The sequence below is a fragment of the Hypomesus transpacificus genome, chromosome 1 (assembly GCF_021917145.1).
Source record: "Hypomesus transpacificus isolate Combined female chromosome 1, fHypTra1, whole genome shotgun sequence".
In the NCBI taxonomy this organism is placed as follows: domain Eukaryota; kingdom Metazoa; phylum Chordata; class Actinopteri; order Osmeriformes; family Osmeridae; genus Hypomesus; species Hypomesus transpacificus.
In genome coordinates, this window is record NC_061060.1 from 9,889,259 (window position 1) to 9,909,679 (window position 20,421).

At 51.1% G+C, this 20,421-nt stretch overlaps 1 protein-coding gene across 1 annotated transcript in view; it reads left to right on the plus strand.

Annotated features, from left to right (window-relative positions):
• The window catches only part of gpc3 (glypican 3), a 69,212-nt gene that overhangs the window by 12,732 nt on the left and 36,059 nt on the right, over positions 1–20,421 (plus strand). The window contains exon 3 of the mRNA XM_047023626.1: positions 18,121–18,806. Coding sequence (XP_046879582.1) covers positions 18,121–18,806 — 686 coding nt within the window. The remainder of the gene's footprint in view (positions 1–18,120; positions 18,807–20,421) is intronic.

A 20,421-nucleotide genomic window follows, 5' to 3' on the forward strand; every position in this document is an offset into this window, starting at 1 on the left:
TGGAGGGTAAACAAACTGTGCGGAGCGTTCCCATCAAAGTGTCATTTGAAATGGGATCATCAAACAGAGGGATGGCTGCTGACAGCCCGAGCCGCCTCCAGCTGAGAGGGGGGCCTGGGTTCTGCTGTCTGATCACTGACACATCGACAGGGACCTGGGACTGGGTGGAGAGGGGAGAGGGGAGGATGGAGGGGAGAGAGAAGAGAAAACATCACTTTTTTTGGGTGGAAACACATATTTTTCGGGGGGGTAATTACTGTTGAATGACTAGGATTCTTAGGATTCAAGTTGAAGAGTTTTCAAAATAATTGCCGCCGCTTTTGTGGAACTCTTTAATCAAGGTCAATCTCTGAGATTACATTTGTTGTGTATGTAGTGACATATCGCTCGTTTTATAGCTTTTATGCATGACATGGCTAAGGTTTTTTTTTAACGCAAATTAGGATTCTTTTTAGATGTATTTTTTAATTTTGTTGATAAAGTTTCAGGCTGGCTTCTTGGGCAGCCCTATGGTGTCTCCTTCTGTGTCTGTCTGTCTCTGACTGTCTTGTCTAAGTCATTCTACTCTCATAAAACTCTCAAATTCCAATCCTGATCCAAGTTTCATAAACACAAGCATTATCTTTGTGTGATTTTATTTAAGTAGCTGTTGCATAGATATGGCAACTAACTTGGGATGGATTTAATTTCCAACAATATTAGTGGGTTTACTGTTGCTCACCTTGACAGCAGTTTATTATATAAGCTGTGTGGCATCTATTGAAGGCCCTACGTTAGGTGCTTCTAATGTTAAGTGTTAAGTGTAACCCTATCCAGCTTCCATTTACCTTATGGCTTCTTCTGATTGTTCACATCAGTGTTCAACTGTTCACCTCTCTGCTACCCTCTCCTTCACTCTCCACCCATGCATTTAAAGTTCAAGGAGATGTATTTTTCATCCTGGCCCCATGCAATATTAAAGAGCTTATGCAACACATGAAGTCAGTCAGGCAAACAGAACCATCATGCCAGGTCACAGGCTGCAGCAGGAACACAAAGAGATCATACATGTGAGAGGCCCAAGCCTACGGTGGCTAATTCACTTCTCCATAGCCTGATCATTACAACTCTGACATTGCAGGTTTGAATGGAGCTCAGTCTTTGTCGCATGGGGCTATCCTTGGCTCTGATCCAGTCTCTGTCACATGGGGTTATCCATTGGCTCTGATCCAGTCTCTGTCACATTGGGTTATCCTTGGCTCTGATCCAGTCTCTGTCACATGGGGTTATCCTTTGGCTCTGATCCAGTCTCTGTCACATGGGGTTATCCTTGGCTCTGATCCAGTCTCTGTCACATGGGGTTATCCTTTGGCTCTGATCCAGTCTCTGTCACATGGGGTTATCCTTGGCTCTGATCCAGTCTCTGGGGAGAAACACATTGTTTTTGGTTTGGATGTGGCGAGAACTCGAGGAACACTGAGAAACTGAAGACCAGATGGCATTTTTCAGAAGTAAATCCTTAAAAAAAGCAGGCCTCCCTCCCATGGGTGCTTACACACACATGTGCACACACAGAACTAAACACACACGGAACTACACACACACAGACCGAGAGCAGGGGGGTCCTCCTCCTTGTGATTGACCCTATGAAATATGTATGTGCCGGGGTGTGTGTGGGCCATGTTCACCCAGCAGGTGTGTGTGAAGAGGCTTCCGTGGCCCGGGACTGTGGCGGAGGGAGAGAGGGAGGGAAAAAAGAAGAGGGCGGGGGCGGTCGGGGAGGGGGCCTACACGCCTGCTTGTTCGCTTGGCGTGACTGATTTGGAGAGAAATGTTTGGGTGGAGAGAACCTTCTGTCTAGTCCAGATTCCCAGTGGAGACTCATCAATGCACCTCTGGTCTCCTCCTACCACATCGCCCACCTCCCCTTCTCCACCCATCCACCCATCCATCTGTCTCTCCATCCTTCCAGCCCCCAGGCCTGGTCAGGGGAGGCTAAGTGGTGGGATAGAGGCAGCTCCGTGCCAAGCTACATTACTCCTCCACAGCCAATCCCTCGCTCCGCCTGTCAGTAAAGAGGTGATGGGATGGGCCGCTGCATGTGTGTGTGTGTGCTTGTGTGTGTGCATGGTTGGCATCACTAAAGGGTCCTCCGCCGCAGTAAAAGCTGAACGAGGCAGAGGCAGAAGAGTTTTAGTGGTGTTTGGTGTACCTCCTCCCTCATCAAGTGTAAACCAGACCCCCTACTAACACTCTACTAACACCATAATGAGCTGGCAGTAGACAGGCCTGATTTTCTCTACGGGCTCTTTAGTATTCTGAGAGGATAGTCTGAGTTATGTATCCCTCCTCCTGCGAAGCTAACTCGGAGAGCGAGGCCGAGAGATGGAGCGGGAGGCAGAGAGGAAGATAGAGGGGGAGATGGCGAGCGAGGGAACGTTCCTTAACTCTGACCTGGTTAGTATTGATTCTGTTGGATTGAGCACCCTTCTATTTATAATTCATGTCTGATGGCCACTGGGAGAGAGAGACCGAGAGCGAGATGGAGAGAGAGGTACGACGGCTAGTGAAGACGAGGAGCTGTGTCCAGGCGCTGTGTTAGTACCTTTTTAATTAGCAGTATGCCAACAGTTTTATGACAGTTATCTTGTAAGCGTTCACTTTTCATCGAGCATCCATAACCTACCCCTGGTCCTCTGGTCTCCTAGGGACGGTCTTTGCCCTGTCTGAAGTGCTCCCGGACCCTGGAGGTCTGTGAAAGGTGGCCGGCGGGGGCAGGAGGTGGGGTGGATCCCAGCAGGGAGACCCTTCGCTGGGCCCGTCGGTGTCAGCGAGGTGATGGAGGGAATCGCTCCCCCATCAATATTTGAAAAGCTCTGGTTGCCGTGGCTCTTTACTTAACAGAACACGCTCCGGGGCCCCAAGAGCAGCCCTCCGTGCAGCGTACAGCACCCACCCTGTCACTCACCTAGCCCTCCCCATCACCTCTCCCCCCCCTCTCCCCTTCTCCCCTAGTCACACCACCCTCTGGCCCTCTCCTCTTCTACCCATCTACCTCCTCAATGCCCCCCCCCCCCCGTACCGTACCGTACCGTCCCTCCTCTCCTCATCCATCACGTTCCCATCATGCAGCTGTAGTCCACCTGTCAGCCTCTGTTGTGACACTCATTATTTTTCATTTGCGCTCCAATCTCCATCCTGTGCAATTACATGCACTCCCCCTGGCAGCTCTTTCCGGCGCCGGGGCTTTCACAGGAGATTTACTTTGTCTGTCTCCTGCTCAATCTTCTGGTATTGTTTGAGAGCTGCTGAATGAGGAGGTGATCTCCATGCTGTGTGTTGATAATGCCTGATAAGACACTGGTTGGCTGTCACTAAGGCTTACCTGGGAGGGGAGACTGATGGTTCGTATGACAGCAACCCACTCTTCACTCCCACCTTGATACTATTCTCAGATAGACAGGTGACAAGATCCCCCCCCCCCGAGAGGGATGCATAGACCACCCCGCTCCCTTCCTCCTCTCCTCTTTCCTCCACCTACTCCCCAGTCTTGCTCCTCTACCTTCCCGTGTGTGTCTTCATGCATACGGCCCCTGACTCCGTCGCTCCTCCTCTGGCCCTCCGCTCCCGGGTATCATGGTGAGGAGAAGTCAGACAGGGTTCAGAGGTTCATGCACTTTTAATTTTTTTCCTCTGCTCGCCGTGTTCTTCTGTCCTGTTACGACACAGCTCACGCTACAGCCGCCACGCAAGACTGTCTACTGCCCCCCCCCCCCCCTACCCCTCCAAAGCGGAGGAGTGAATAATTTAAACGTTCACCGTAAAAAAGACACAACAAAAAAAGAGAAGAGGATTGAAATCCTCCTGCCACTTGACTCCTCCAACATGACCCGGCCCTCTCTTTGGTACTCTGTCTCTTTCTCTCTCTGCTTTCTGTCCATCCTTCTCTCTCCTCTCCACGCTCATTCTCTCCCCCATGCTGTTCTTCCTCCAAGCTCTGGATCCGTCACCGGTGTTAAAAGTCCTCTCCATCCCATGGCACTGAGGCCTCTTGTTCTGCTCTGAACTCCGCCTTACAAACCCCCCCCCCCCTGCATGTTCCCCCACCCCCCGCCCACATCACATTTACTCCCTCACCCCTTCCCTACCCCTCCATGATTGACATGTCATCCTAAAAGTGTTAAGGTGTTGTGGTGAATGTTCCTTTTCGAAACGCTTCAATGGACTGAATTTCTTTGTTGACATGTGGTTGAGACTATACCAGTCTGAAAGTCAGGGCCTCTGTGTCTGTTTGTGGGTGCATCTATCCTGCGTGTACTTCACACTCATTAATACGAACAAAAAGGGAGGGCTTAGTCTCTGAGCCTTTACAGATTCTCTCTGCTTTGACAGTAAGCCTCGTTTGCACACCTCATGTTCTACCATTACTGGCCTGTTCTTCCATGTCTAGACCCTCTCTGGCTTCCTCTGCCAAGCTGTCTTTTGCCTTAATTGCATATTTTCCAGTACAACAAAACAGCAGTCTGATGTGCCAGGGAAAGTTCAGGGTACACTACATTGGTGTGTGTTACTGTAAGGTGTGTGTATGTGTCTTGTTTGCCTTGTTACAAAAAAAGTAAGCCGACAGAGTGTTGATTGGTGGTGGAGTGCATTTGATTGGTTTAAAGCCAACCAGAAACACTCACTCACACACACAAACACACGCGCGCACAAACACATACACACACACCCACGCACAGACCCATACACAACCACCCACGCACACACATATAAACACACTAGCCATTGAGCCAGTACTGTATGTGACCCAGACATGTCAGCTCATTAGAAACCCCAGAGACATCTCCAGTTTAACCACAACACTTTCCCCAGCTGGGAGGAGAGAACAGGACAGGATGAGAGGGAAGGAGACAAGCAGAGGGTAGGAAAGAAAAAAGAGAGAAGGAGAGGAAGAGACACAAGGAAAGGAAGAAAGAGAAGTAGAGGAGGACAGAAAAGGAGAGGAGGAGAGAAACAGGCCAAGCAAGGCATACGTTCTGAGGCTGTTTCTTCCCAGTGCTGATCTAAATACACAAAATACAGACAAACACATTTCCTAGAGTGTACTTACATATGCTTTTGCATGCAAGCTTACACAACACACACACACACACACAGTACTACCACAACTGTAACCAACTCCTATACCTCTCTTCCTCTGTGTGTCTGAGTGTTTTCTGTGTGTGCATGCATTTGTAAAACCAAGTTCATCCTAGGATTTTTTTGCCAATCTTCAAAAATACCAGAAGGTAAGAATACAGACTAGGGTGTTGACAAATCTCATGTGGTTTGGTGTCTGTGCTTGCTGAGTGGCCTTGGCCATCCCTTCATTGCCCTTCCTGGGCTTCACTGGACTGACAGCTCTCTGCCAGCCCAATAAAGACATAGGCAGCCTTGAAGTCCTTTGTGTTGAAAGGAAAGGCAAGGCCAGCTGGGAAATTACTTTTTGCAGAATTTTTTCCAGTTTTTACCTATGGTAAGCCATCATTGTTACTTGCAACATTCTTTGATGTGGAACTTGCTGTGTGGGTGACACAATAAAACATAATTAGAACTTCGAAACTTGGCAACTTGAGAAGGAAGCTTTGAAAGATGTCAATGAATCAATGAATGACCTTGAATGTTTTATTACGGTATTTACAAAGACCTGGAGCAGGAATGTTTTTCAGAAGCATATGTGATTGTGTTGTCGGGAAGACTATGGAGAAGGCAAGTTGAGTGTTTGTGTCATGGTGTATGTATTGGTGGCAGCAGTGAAGTGAGGGTCACTTGATTTGATGTGACCCTGCCACTCTGTCTGTATAGCTGTCTCTGTGATCCCCACTCACTCACACAGTCAGCACATCTGTTGAGACTGAGTTACTGGGTTACTTACAAAGCTGACTCACTGTAGCCTCCAGGGAAAGTAGGGATGACATTGTGTCATTGTGTGTATTAGATACCGTATGAAGGTGAAAACAAGAATTGTAATAAATACTAATAAAATGTGTGTTACATGCACATAGGTGGCCTTACTCCCCCCATGTGTGTATTTATCTATGTGTGTCTGTGTGTGTCTATGGGTGTGTGTTTGTCAGTGACACGTCTGTGTGTAGTGCTCCTGCAGGTCTCATTAACCTGCCACAGACAGAGCCAGCTAGACCAGCGGCAGCAGGTGTATCTGCAGACCAACGTGTCTGCAGACCAACGTGTCTGGCAGCACAGATCAAAGCCAATGAAAATAATTACACAACCCTGCTCCTCTCTCCCAGATAAGGCTCCTGCTGCCCTGGCCGGCCTCAAACACACTCCAACCACATTTCCGACTTTGTACATCAAGGGAGTTGGGAAGCAGTACGTTCAGTTAAATGTGAAATCTAAATTGGACTCTGGCATGTTAGTGGCTGTTTGTGATCTCAGGAATGTGCGGAAAGCTTGTACGTTTCAAGTATATTGGTATAAGTGTGTGTACAGGTTTGTGTGTGTGTGTGTGTGTGTACGTACGTCCACCTCTAACAGAAGTGTGTGTGTGTGTGTGTGTGACACGAGTCCCTACACTAGGACCTGTGTGGGCAGAGTGGAACAGAGGGACTCCACTAGGCAGTTGAATATTTAATATGCTGATCATTAGCACACAGCGGGAGCAATGAGGAGAAGCCTTCAGAAGGACACATACACACACATACACATGCACACACACACACTCACTCCAAACAGCACTCTGGCATTTCACAGCCTGTTTTCAAAAGTGTTTTGTTTTGATGTCTGTTAAAATCCCTGGTTTTGAAATATAAGGGCTACAGGATCTCTTATACAGCTTGTTAGCAAGTTGCCGTTAGAAATCCCAGGTGAGATATAACGCTGTTCTGTCCTCGAGCAAAGCACTTAACCTGAATTGTTTCGGTGACTAGCCAGCTGTGTAAATTGGAAGCGGGTGCCATTTGTTTATGTCACTGTGTATAAGACCATGGGTCTCAGACAAATGTCAAATCAGGAATTGTTACTATCTCATTTCGCAGTGCTTCACCTTCAACCCAGACAGCGTGTGTGTGTGGTTGTGCCTACACGTGTGTGTGTGGTTGTGCCTACACGTGTGTGTGTCTGCTGGATATCTGTGTCTAATGGGTCCACACAGTTGCAAAACTCGAGAGGAAAACTTTCAAATCCTCCCATTGGCTCCATCCTGGGACCTTGCCCGCACCTCACAGCCCAGCTCCGCCCCCCCCCCCCCCCCCCCGAGGATGAGGTATGTGTCTGTGCTTAGCTATCACCTCGTAACCTTGACAACACAGAGTGGCAGGGCATGTCATGTGGAGATGTGTCCTTAAGGGTTGGGGCTGCCTGATACGTCGGCGAGCCTCTCCCCGTCTCTGGGGGGGCGGAGCCAAGCTCACCACAGAGCGTGACAGACAAACAGGCTGGTGACTGGTGACAGCCAAAAGGCGGGCCAACACCAGTGTGACCGCGATAGGGACAGCAAAGCTCCATGGCGACGTGTGTATGTGTATCTGCGTACGGGAGTGTGTGTTTGGGCCGGGCCATGCATGAGCTGGCTAATGCAGGCTGCTATGTGACGGGGCCCCCTGGTGAGGCCTGAACTTTTGGCCCCGTTGGCTCAGGCTCAGGGCTGTCAGGGAGACGCTCTGCGTTCACTGAGACCATCCTAGCCTACTGGGCTGTAGATGCTGCTCCCCTCACTGGCCACACTGGTGCTGCTCTCTCTCTCTCTCTCTCTCTCTCTCTCTCTCTCTCTCTCTCTCTCTCTCTCTCTCTCTCTCTCTCTCTCTCTCTCTCTCTCTCTCAGAGTCTCTGTCTGTCTCTCTTTCTCTCTGTCTCTCTCATTCTCCCTTTCGGTCTCTTTCTTTGCAGTGAGAATATTTGTATTGATGATCGAGAGGTCCTTCAGAGATAGGATGTATCTACTGCAGGGCCGTGTCTCCTTGGTGGAACGGCTCCTTTTTGTATTTCAAAGACTGTAAGCTGAGAAGCTTTCTCTTGAGGTCAGCTACCACGCACTCTAAACCTCCTTCGTGTCTCTCTGTCTCTGTCTCTGTCTCTGTCTCTGTCTCTGTCTCTGTCTCTGTCTGTCTCTGTCTCTGTCTCTGTCTCTCTCTCTCTCTCTTTCTCTCTCTCTCTCTCTCTCTCTCTCTCTCTCTCTCTCTCTCTCTCTCTTTCTCTCTCACACCCCTCCAAATACTATAATGTATACTTTTTAAAACTAAATTCTCTGCCCATTGTCTCCCCCTCCCTTCCTCTTCTCTCTCCCCCTTTTTCTTCCTCTCCCCCCCTTTCCATCCTCTCTCTCCCCCCCTCTCGTTTTCTATCACAGCATTGCCTCAGATTTCTGGTCTCTCTAAGCCCTCCCTCTCCCTCACCACTCATTGGCATACATGCAGTGATACACAACACTCTTTCTCCCTCTCTATTTCTTTTGCTCTCTCGTCTTTTCATCTCCTTCCTCTTCCTCCTCTCAAGCTTTAAATGTCGTAGACGTATTCATCTTGACACCAGCGCTTGCCTGGAATGATAAATATTTTATTAGGTCTCTCTTTTTTTGAAGGGTAAATACAAAGGAGAAGTGAGTGAAAAGTTCCTTTCTCCCCCTCACTCATCTTAACTTCATTTCCACTTCTGACTGCGTCGGCCGGCTCTCCCCTGTCCTGTGACCTCTCGTCCCCTCCCATCCCTCCCTCAACTATTCCTCCGCCCCTCTGGGACCCATGGAACACGTGCGTTCGTCTCCCCCACAGCTGGAGCTCCACAGGTCCTCAGGATCTCCAGGGACGGTGGTAAAGTGATGCAACACAGACGACTTCAACCCAGCCCTTGCTCTCCTGTCAGTGCTGAGGATGTGCTGTGCGTGTGGAGGCTGGGCAGCAGCGCTGAGGCAACGCTGAGCGCTGGGGGTGGTGCCACGACACATCCAGAGGGCCTGGCTCTGGGCTCTGGTGTTTAGCTCCTATATTTAGCCTCTAGCAGATGATAATGTTTCCTCTGCTGTGATCACTGGCTGTCCTCAGGGACACACTGAGGGTCTCATCTGTGTGTACGTGTGTGTGTGTGTGTGTATGTGTGTATGAGTGCGCCCACGTGTTAGTGGGTGGATGGATGTGTTTATTCACACGCCTGTGTGTGTGGTTGATGTGTGTGTGTGTGGTTGATGTGTGTGTGTGTGTGTGTGTGTGTGTGTGTGGGAGTGCTCGCTCGCTGACACCCTTTGGCTGTTCTCCTGATTGTTCCTGTGCGAAGGAGAAGTGGGTCATGGGATGTGGGGCGCGGCCTACACCTCGTTCTCCTGGTATTTGGGGCAGACGCCGCGCGTCACCTCACCGCTGATGACGAAACACGACGCTCATCATGAGGAGGACAGCAACAGTACAAGGAACCCGATGAATGGGGTTTAGAAGACTGAAATGGTGTCGAAGGCTTTATTGTGCAGTTTTCGACACACCTGAGGAGCTATTTCTACACAGTACAGTTTCTTCTCTGTTTGGTCATCTTTGCCTTCAGTGTGGATGATGCAACGTTGTGTTAAACTTTGTGTTGACAAGATGGCAGAGTGGAATGGGAACACACCTTTCCAGCATTCATCTTCTTTGTAAGTTGGTAGCAAGCCAACAAAAGCCTGTGAAGGACTGTAAATGAAAGATATAACTCGAACTACAATGGCATGTTTGTCATGTTTAACCCCAGAACACCCAAAACACCAATACCCAGAATCCCTCAGAATCCATTCCCACAGCACGATTATTTTATTTCATCCATTCAAGCCTCATGTATCCGGTAATTGCTGCGGCCATGTACATTTACACCCACATTCCCCAGGAGAGGACATTACAGCTGCCACCGTCCCTGCCTGGGTCTCTCTCTCTCCGCTCCTCCTATCAGATTACCAAGCTATCTGCTCTCCATGCCTGGCCATGCTGCCAAGGCTGATAATGCGTGGAGGTGTAGCCTCTGGTTAGACCGTCACGGGCCACTGACGAGAGCTTGTCGACGCAGGTGTGTGTGTGATGGGAACACCGCTGGGCCCCTAATCACTCATCCCCTAAAACGTTAAGCACGTCAAACTGGGTAATTGATCGGGCCAATTAATGTGTTATTTTGATGGAGAACACACACTGGTTTATACACAAACAGCTGCAGCCCACACTCATTGTTCATGTCGGGCAGAGCCTCTTATCTAGGCTGACTAACAATGGGGGCATTTTAGTCAGAGAGCTGGAACACTCTCTTCTCCTCTTCTCCACACAATTGCAATGTAGAATTGAGCTGCTAATTGTAGTTGTGCAAGAAAAGAAAAACAGCCGTGTGTTTCGTCCTCATACTTGCATTTAAGAATGTAGCAAAGCTTCTCCCTACCCCCCGCTTCATCCTTACTGATGGTGAAAAATTGTTCTGTGTGTGTCTGTGTGTGTCTGTGTGTGTGTGGGTCTGTGTGTGTGTGGGTCTGTGTGTGTGTGTGACACAGGAGGTCAAGGACAGCCTTGTACACCCTGCCTCTGGCTGCTCCTGTCTGCACCCAAGTGGCATTTATTTAAAGAGCTCATCCAACCCACCCCTCTCAAAGCATACACACATTCGCACACACGCACACTCACACGGTCATTTGTTCCTCTCTTCTCTGTATCCTTCACTCTTTCTGTTTCTCATATTCCCCTCCTCACTCTCTCTCTCTTTCTTTGTTTCTCTCCCTCCCTCCCTCTCTCTGTCTCTCTCACACACACACACGCACACACACATGCACATACTTTATCCTGCAGCCCTTGGTGTGTGTGTGTGTGTCCTGCAACCCTGCCTTCCAACCTGCTGGATTAATTACTCTCCTCCCTGCCAGTGATCCCCGAGAGCTCCGTAGTGGTGTGAGCCCGGCGCTGGCCCTCGCCGCCGCTCGCTGGTGGGCACGGAGATGGCAGCACCGCCACATTCATCACCACGACCTAGGAGAGGGAGACGCGGGCTGAGGGAGAGGCCAGGGAGGGAGGGAGAGGGGGAAGGAGAGGGGGAGGGAGAGACCAGGAGTGAAGGAGAAGGCAAGGTGGAGTGAGTAGGGGATGAGGCCAGGTCCTGTCCCGTCTGACTGTGGTTATGATTAAAAATTAAGGAGTCCTTGGTCGTATGGCTGGCAGAGGTGGAGGGAGCCATATATGAAGGGGTGTTCCCTGGGGGAGGAGGGGAGGTGCTGATTAGGGGCACCGGAGTAAAGGTAGAGATGAGATGATGATGGAAGGGGGAGGGAGGGAGGATGGGGGGGGGGTGTTAAGGTGGGATGGAGACACACAGCTCCAGCCTTAGATTAATAACCCAGCAGAACTCTGGGGGCGCCCCCATTGTTTCCTGCGAACAACACTGCATTTACCCCCCTCTCACTGGGGAAGGCTTTTTCATGAGAGATGGATTACAATATCATAAAGTCTGCAAGAAAGGGTGAAAAGTGGGGAGGAGAAGGAGAGGGGGGGGGGGGGGGGGGGGGCAGGGAAGCCACCGGAGGAGTGAAAAGCTAATTAACGAAAAAAAGAAAGACAAAGAAAAGGAAATAGAGAGGGGGAAATGGAAGAAGGAGAGCAAGGAGAGGAGGCAGTCATGCTGCGTGTGTCAGTGTTTGATCATTCCAGGCACTTGTCAAGGTGCAGAAGTATGCTTCTGATTTGGATGTTTTTGTGTGTGTTTGTTTGTGTGCGTGTGTGTGTGATTCTGTGTGTGTGTGTGTGTGTGTGTGTGATTCTGTGTGTGTGTCACACTCTTGACATTCAGTTTGATTGGAGCTCTAACAACATAGCAAAGGATAGAAAACTAAATAGGGGAGTTCTGTCTGGGAGGGTAGATGAACAGGGGGGTGTGGGAGCATAGAATGAGGAAGTATGAGAGGAGGGGAGGATGAGAGGAAGGGAGGACGACAGGAGGGGAGGATGAGAGGAGGGGACAACGACAGGAGGGGAGGACGACAGGAGGGGAGGATGAGAGGAGGGGAGGATGAGAGGAGGGGAGGACGACAGGAGGGGAGGACGAGAGGAGGGGAGGACGACAGGAGGGGAGGACGAGAGGAGGGGAGGACGAGAGGAGGGGAGGACGACAGGAGGGGAGGATGAGAGGAGGGGAGCATGAGAGGAGGGTAGGATGAGAGGAGGGGAGGACGACAGGAGGGGAGGACGAGAGGAGGGGAGGATGAGAGGAGGGGAGGACGACAGGAGGGGTGGATGAGAGGAGGGGAGGATGAGAGGAGGGGAGGACGACAGGAGGGGAGGACGAGAGGAGGGGAGGACGACAGGAGGGGAGGATGACAGGAGGGGAGGACGAGAGGAGGGGAGGATGAGAGGAGGGGAGGACGACAGGAGGGGAGGATGAGGGGTGCCACAGTCATAGAGTGAGCATGGGTGTTTACTTTCATGCACAAACGCCCAAACAGCAGAAGCACAGAGACTTTGATGCTTTCGGTTGAGTCATTTGCTTTAGATGTTACACCCCATTGTTAGGACACAACAGGTAGTCCTTTCTGAAGAGGCACATGAGAGTCTTTTATTATGCTCTTGGAGGAAACCAAAGAGGTTGTGGAAGTTGTTTACTGCAGAGGCTGTATCTTGGTGGTCCATTTATCTCTCTTCTGCCTGTCTCTGTGTACTGCCTTCAGATCAGGTCAGCTGTGAGCAGATTTGACGGAGACTACTTCAGCCGCAGACTAGAGATAAGACCGAAGGACCGTGAGCCAATCCTGGTAGATTCAGTGGCCCAGCTCAGACAAGAAAAGATGATGTCCTGTTTTTATCTGTCCTCTTCAAATCAGTGATACAACTCTGGTGACCCCGATGTTATCTCTTAATGATTCCGCCTGATCCATCTCTCCTCTCATGCCTCTCTCCTCTTTCTCCTATTCACACTCTTTTACCATACCCTGCTCTCAGCAGCCCTCCCCTTCTCTTTCACTTCTGCCCTTCACTCTTCCCCTCTGTCTCCCTTCCTTCCTCCCTCCCTCCATCTCCATTTCTCCCCCACACTGGGCCTCCATCTGTTTCAGGAACTTCAAAAACACTCCCTATCCCCTTACTGCTCTCTTATTTAGCTTTAGCCCGTCTGCCTTTTATCCGTCTTTAAAGCTGCTCTTCAAACAGGAAAGACCTTCTCCCTCATTGCTTCATTACATTATTAAACCACTATGCTAATATCCACTCCATGTCGTACAGTTGTAAACTCGTAAAAGAGGGCCCAGTGTAATCAGGCTACTGCATGGGTGGAATGTGGAATGAAGGGACATTTTTCCAGAAGTATTCAGGAAAACATAGAGCAAGGGAGAGGAGAAGGAGAAGCAATGGAGAAAAAGGGTTAGCGGAAAGGAGTGGAGGAGGAGGAGGAGGGAGGAAGACAGAAGAGTGGAGACAAAATAAAAGGAGAGAAGGGGGGAGGAGAGTCGAGGACATTTATCCCAAACCAGTGGACCTCCTCAGATATGTGTTTGGGGATATTTGAGGTCTGTCTCTTGATGCGGAGAGGGGAATGTGGCTGCCTGTGTGTTGGGCACTCTTTCATCTCAAGCCCCTCTCTTCATCTCTCCATCTCTCTCTCCATCTCTCTCTCCATCTCTCTCTCTCTCTCTCTCTCTCTCTCTCTCCATCTCTCTCTCTCTCTCTCTCTCTCTCTCTCTCTCTCTCTCTCTCTCTCTCTCTCTCCATCTCTAACCCCTCCACTCTGAAGTGGCTGTGAGCCTCTCATCATCGCCCTCGAAATCCCCCCCCCCTGAGAGACGGACACTCCGTGACGGGTGTGTGTGAGTGTGTACAGTACGCCATGATAGCTTTCATGTCAACTAATGTACTCGGCTGGTGTGTGCGTATGCTGATTGATTGATTATCAAGCTACCCCGGCACTGCCGTGGGGTTTGGAGAGCATGCAGTTGTGAGTGTGTGTGAGTGTGTGTGAGTGTGAGTGTGTTTGAGTGTGTGTGTTGGACTGGGGTGTCAGCAGGTCTTTCAGCCCTTCGTTCGGTGAGTTTGGGGCGAGCTGGTTTTTATGGGAGTCTGTTGGCATGGGTTGACTCCAACTGCCTTTGATTGCAGCATCAAAGCATGAGCTTGCATGAGTCTTTCACTCCACACGTTCTGGCACCAATCCCCCCAACCCCACCCCCTCCCCCGCCCCCTCTGCTACTGCCCACGCCTCCCCTTTGCTTTATACCACTTCACACTCCCCCTGTCCTCCTGCCCCCCCCACCCCCTGCCTGCCCGCCCACGTCCTTCAGAAAGGTCCAGTGTGCCCTCTGGTTGGCGTCTGTCTGCCAGGCTAGGAGACAGAGCTCAACTTTGACCTCCAGATAGAACCACAGGACCATAGATCAATCAGGTCGATGATCTGATGCTGGAACTCAGGAAGATGGAGCAGACAGACCAGCATTCCCACTTCCATTGTATGTATTGTATTGCTAAGCTGAACAGTATCACATTGGCACATGCCCAGACAACCTTGAGTGCTATGAAAGGGCCCAAACTTTTCCAATATGCAGTTGTTGTCTGACTATGACTATAAATGCTTTAAATTAGCATATTGTTTGGACATCCTATTGTGTGTGTGGACAGTGTGTGTGTGTATATTTGTGCATGTGCTTCCTGTTGGTCCTGTTGTGGGAGCTTCAGTTTGTTTGGGCCTCACAGTGTGGGTTCTGAGCTGTCCTCGTCCTCCCACACCTCCCTCGCTCACTCGCTCACCTCGCCCTTACACACACCTTGCTCCCACACACATCTCGCTCACACGCACACCTCACACATGCAAATATTTCCCTCACACACACACACACACACCTCGCTCACACCTCTCATGTTCCCCGAGGTCGACCAACTGTTTGCCCACACGTTCCATCATCCTGCTGCCTGCTGGTGTTTTTGAGTGAGTGTGTGTGTGTGTGTGTGCTTGCGCTTTCAGCCGCTGATTAGGTGCTCCCTAGCAGATGGAGTAACCTAATACCTGCCTCATATCTGAGCCAGCCGCCCAGCCCTGTCTGACCCTCTATCTGGGCCTTACCAGAATCCAGCCCTCTGCCTTCCAGGAACCAGCCCAACCTGCATTGCAGCCTGGCCCCATCCCGTAAGTCCCAGATACCCAGCCTCCACCAGACCCTGACCCTGGAGGAGGAGGTCTTCAGGTGGGGCAGCTCTCAGGTTACCCAGCCTGTCTCCCCACTGAGGAGACCACACCAGCTGACCAGCTCCATGCTCAAAATCAATGGGATGAATAAGCATCGCGCACACTGTGGCTGTGATGAATGAAAATTCTGCCGTGCCTGACAGATGTGTGTCTGTGTATCTGTGTATCTGTGTGTGTGTGTGTGTATCTGTATGTGTGTGTGTGTTCCTGGTCCGTTCCTGGCGCTGTCCCGCTCTGTCACCAGGACCAGGTGTCTCTGGCTCCACGATCTGTCTCCATGGCGGCTAGAGGTGACACTCCCATCAGGCAAATGGATGAGTCTCATTGGCTGGCTAATTTATTGACAGTCTCCCTCCCTGAGGGATAATGATCGTATGGCCCGCTGATTGATGTCACAGCATAAGACACACACACACACACACACACACACTGTGTCAATGCTGCACACCTACTGAATCCCATGGATTGCCCTGTACAGTGTCTCTCTGTGGTGGGATTCAGGGTTGACTTATGAAACAGACAGACTGAATTTGTTATGGGGATCAAACATGCTCAGATGACAGGACCTGTGTGTATCATGTATTCAGAGAGACACATGTTTTACAATGTGCTATAAAACCCCTTCATCTCCTGGTGTGAACATGCGGCTGTGCTCGTCTCCTTCTCCGGGCCGATCCACTCCAGTCCACCAGCTCTGCTGCACACTGCCTGCTGCAGGCACACAAAGCCCCCGTACTGGATTTCATTCCGTTTGAACTGACATTTGATTCATGACTTGATGACAGGGAAATTTGATGCAGGATCCTCTTGCAATAACTTTGCTGATCAGTTGAGTTTCCCCAAAGACAAGACTGAAGGGAGACTACCTGTAATAGGTTGGACTTCAACCAAAGGATCTGATGTCAGTGTTTTGGAGCCACGGGCAGGGTGGGAGGAACCAAATCCCTGGGAGTCAGATGGAAAGGGAGAGGGAGGAGGAGGAGGGCTGTCTTTGCCTGGGCTTTGATAGAGCATGTTCTTCCCATCTGCCCTATGTAAATGTTCCCATCTCTTAGAATATTCTGCATTGTCTCAGTGGCCCACCGTACAAACACACATACACACGCACACACACACACACACAGCTTTGTCCTGGTGTCTTATGTTCTGTAGAACATTGCCCAACGCCAACAAAATAAGACTGCTTAAAGGTGGTTAAATGTATGCAAGATGAACAACCCAGCTCCAGCCTCAGCCAAATACCCAGCCTCAGCCTCAGCCTCAAGCCAGTCCCAGCCCTAACCTCAGTCCCAGCATCAGCCCCTGATTTACAGCCCCTCTCCTTCCATTAGAAGACACCTGATCCTGGCTCGCCCTGGCCTGCCGGGATTTAGAGGCTGGGGGCAGAACACCCAGGAAATTGCCCCACAACAGTAACTGTACAGCCAGCTCAGTGACCCAGGCTACTTAGAGCTACCGGATTAGATCTGTGAAGAGCCACCTTCTCTCTCTCTTTCTGTTAGTCATTAGGAAGCCTCCTTTGCTAGATCTGTAAGTGATATGCTGGACAGCATCTGAATTACATGGATGCTTTTAGGAGGCTTTCACAGAAACATAGGAGGGAAGTGATTCATATTTAACTCTCCTGTTCTTCTCTTTCCCACTCTCATTCCCTGTCCTCATTTTTTTCAATTAAGAATGATATATTATTTGTACTTCAACTTCTGTGTGTGTGTGTGCTGGGCGTGTATGTGTGTTCTGCGTGCACGTGTGTATGTGTGTGTGTGTGCTGTGTGTGTGTGTTTGCTCCCCCTCCTCCCAGCCTGTCAGCTCATCCGTTCCTCATTCTGCACATCTGTCCTTCCGCTGATACCAGAGGGGTGTGGTCCACAGACACAGCGTGAGCACCCGACCCACAACATCAAATCAGAGGAAAAGCCACACCTCACCTCGCACACGCACACACAGGGGGGAACGGCGTGGAGCGAGTTGACACAGTGTGACCTGTTAGAGTGTGCGTGTCTGGGTCTGTCCTCAGCGCTCTGTCTGCCGTGTGCAGGCACATGTGACCTCACAGATATTAAGTAGAGGGAATTATACCTCCCCAGTGATACGACATGAATTACGGGCGTGAAATGAGGCACAGAGTCCTCCCATCTCTGCGGACGTCCTCTCTGGGCTCCGCCGCAACGGGACGTGAAGTCTCATTCCATACGAGGACGCAGCAGGCTAGTCCCAGGGACGTCTCCAGTCTCCTTCTCTGGCTCCCTGCCTGCTGGGCCAAGAGGCGGGCCCAGGGCCCCTCCGGTCCCCTGTGGGGGCCAGTGATAGAGGCTCAAGTCCCAGACTCTGTTGTTGAGTCCTGCTGCTTTCCTGGGGGCCTGGCTGGATCACTGGCTCTCGTCTCTTTGCCTGGCTGTTGATAAGACTTCACTGAGCACCTTGAAGCACCACTGATTACTTCCCAGCTGTGTGTCGATTGGTCGGACCCCACCCTCGCTTTTCTCCTCCAGACATCCGCTAGGTCGCCTCAAGTCAGCGTTAAGTCTGTGTGTGTGAGTCTGTGTTAAGTGTTTGTGTGAGTCAAGTGCCTGTGTGTGTGTGTGTCTTAGTACAGGATTAATACCCAGCTTTTATCCAGCTAAGACTCTTGAAATGTGCTCTTTTGTAGAGCGGAAAGGTCAAACAGGAAATCGTGGTTCTCATCTGATATGGAGGCTTTGCTTTCTTTATTTTACAAGCCATCATCATCTCCGATGGATTGTAAATGAAATGAGTGTGTGTGGTGTGTGTGTGTCGGTGATAGAGAGAGAGAGAGAGAGAGAGAGAGAGAGAGAGAGAGATAGAGAGAGAGAGACTGTTTGTGGGAAGTTCTATGAGTCAGGGATGGCAGTTGAGGTGCATTAGTTGATGTTTCAGAGATAGGCATTTACTACTCCGCTGCATGACTCAGTGGTTATACCAAAAGCAATTATTTGAACACCGCCTCCCTCTTTTCTTTGCCTCCCCCCCCAGAGGCCTTTGAACTGGTGCTGCGACATGGCCGTAACTCCACCCTGCTGATGCTGAGGGCGGAGTTCCCCGTGCTGGGGGGCGGGGCCCAGAGGGCGGTGGACCAGCTCCTCCAGGACGTGTCTCTCTACATGCTGGGCTCCGACTCCAGCGTGGACCACATGGTCACCGCCTTCTTCACCCGCCTCTTCCCCCTCGCCTACCTCCGCCTGCTCGGGGGCAGTGTCACGTCCTTGTCCGAAGAGTGCCTCCGAGGTGCCTGGAAGGAGTCCGGAGCGTTCGCCCACTACCCCAAACTGATGATGACGCGGCTGTCGCGCTCTCTCCTGGCCACCCGGGTCTTCCTGCAGGCTCTCAACCTGGGCATCGAGGTGGTCAACACCACGGACCACCTGCGCCCAGCCAGGGACTGTGGCCGCGCCCTGCTGAGGCTGTGGTACTGCCCCCACTGCCAGGGCCTGCTGGCTCCCCCAGCCTGCAGGGGCTTCTGCCAGGCAGTGATGCAGGGGTGCCTGGGGGGCGCGGCGGAGGTGCAGCCCCACTGGAAGGCCTACGTGGAGGGGCTGGGGAGGCTGGCCGGGGGCATGAGTAGGGAGCAGGACATGGAGGACGTGGTGCTCCGGCTCCACAGCCTGGTGCGGCTGGGCCTCCGGCACGCCGTCAACGCACGCAGTCGGCTCCTTACGCTGGTGAGTTCTACACACACACACACGCACAGATTTACACCCACACACTTGTACGTACACACACACACACTCCTATAAATGCACACATTCATACGCGCCCACACACACGACCAGACACAGATCCTTATCACTGTCGGCCTTAACAAGTATTTTTTTCTCTGGCAGTTGTAGCTCCCCTCCTCCCACCACCACCACCCTTCATCCTTCTCCAGTGGTGACCCCTCCATGTGCAGTTTAAACTGCAGTATAACCGCTTATACGTATAGTTGGTCCTCTGCGTACATTTGAAGTGGAGGAGAAGTGCTCATGAAATATGGACGTCTTTTCTGGAGAGGGTTGTAGTAGTGTGTTTGCTGGCGTATATGTTGGATGGTGCTGAACTTTTTACTCTCACACCCTGGGTCCTTCCGACAACCAGGTTTCCTCTCTCAAACCCCATCATTTATTAACACAGGGGGTTGACCTCACTTAGTCTGCACTCGCGCGCTCTCTCTCTCTCTCTCTCTCTCTCTCTCTCTCTCTCTCTCCCTCTCTCTCTCTCTCTCTGTCTCTCTCTGTGAGTGTGAAGGGATGCTAAAACAAACATCTAATATGATGCTGTCTCAGACTTGGAGGAAAAGGATTTTCAGAGTGGTAAAAGGTGTCGGATAAGGACCTGTAACCTAACCTGTACTGTAGTTCACTGAAGACTCAGTGCTGTGGGTGTGTGTCTGTGTGGGTGTTTGGCAGGGCATCTTTCTGTTGTCATTGAGGGGACGAAGGCATCATTTCCCTAATGGCAAATGCAATTCTATCAAACCGTAATGAGAGGGCAACTGAAATTGGACAACAATTTAGGACCACCCTGGAGGATTTGACTTTAGCTGAACCAGTGTCACTTTGACTTACACTGTCCAAACTTTTCCCCTCCTCCCATTGGTTGTCCCCCTCTGTGTGTGTATTTCCCTTGTATTGGGTCAGTGAGAGAAAGCTAGACTGGCACAGGTAGACTGGATGTGCTTATCGCGGATGTTCAGTACATAGTACACAGACAGCTGGAACACAAGGGACTGTTTTGGGGCTTTTCTCACAAACGGGACGCTTGCTGTGAGGGGTGACAGACTGGCTGAGTGTTTATGTAGAAGGAGGCAGGAGGTGTGAGGGAGATGGTTCTGCCTGTTGTCCTCCTAGGGACTGAAACATTCTCTCTGCTGCTCCATGAACATCTACTGACCACGATGTCTGCCCTCGGTTCAGCAGTCACGTTCAGCTGGAATGGCACCTGCTCAGATGGCACCAACCCTGACCCAGTATGAACCAGCCTGGTCCCCACAGCCCAAACAGGGGAGGGGAGGAGGGAGAGAGGGGGAGGCAAAGCGGGGGAGGGAGGTGGAGCAGGAGAGGGGAAGTGAGGGACAGAGGCTGTGAGAGAGGGAGAGGGAGAGGGAGAGGGAGAGGGAGAGGGAGAGGGAGAGGGAGAGGGAGAGGGAGAGGGAGAGAGGGAGAGGGAGAGGGGAGGTGGATTATAAGAGAAGGAGAGAGGAGAGGACAGCCAGAAGCCTGGAGTCTGAATCCATTCACCTGTCACAATGTTGAAATGTCCCCATTTCTCTCCTGCCTCTCTCCATCCTCTCTCCTC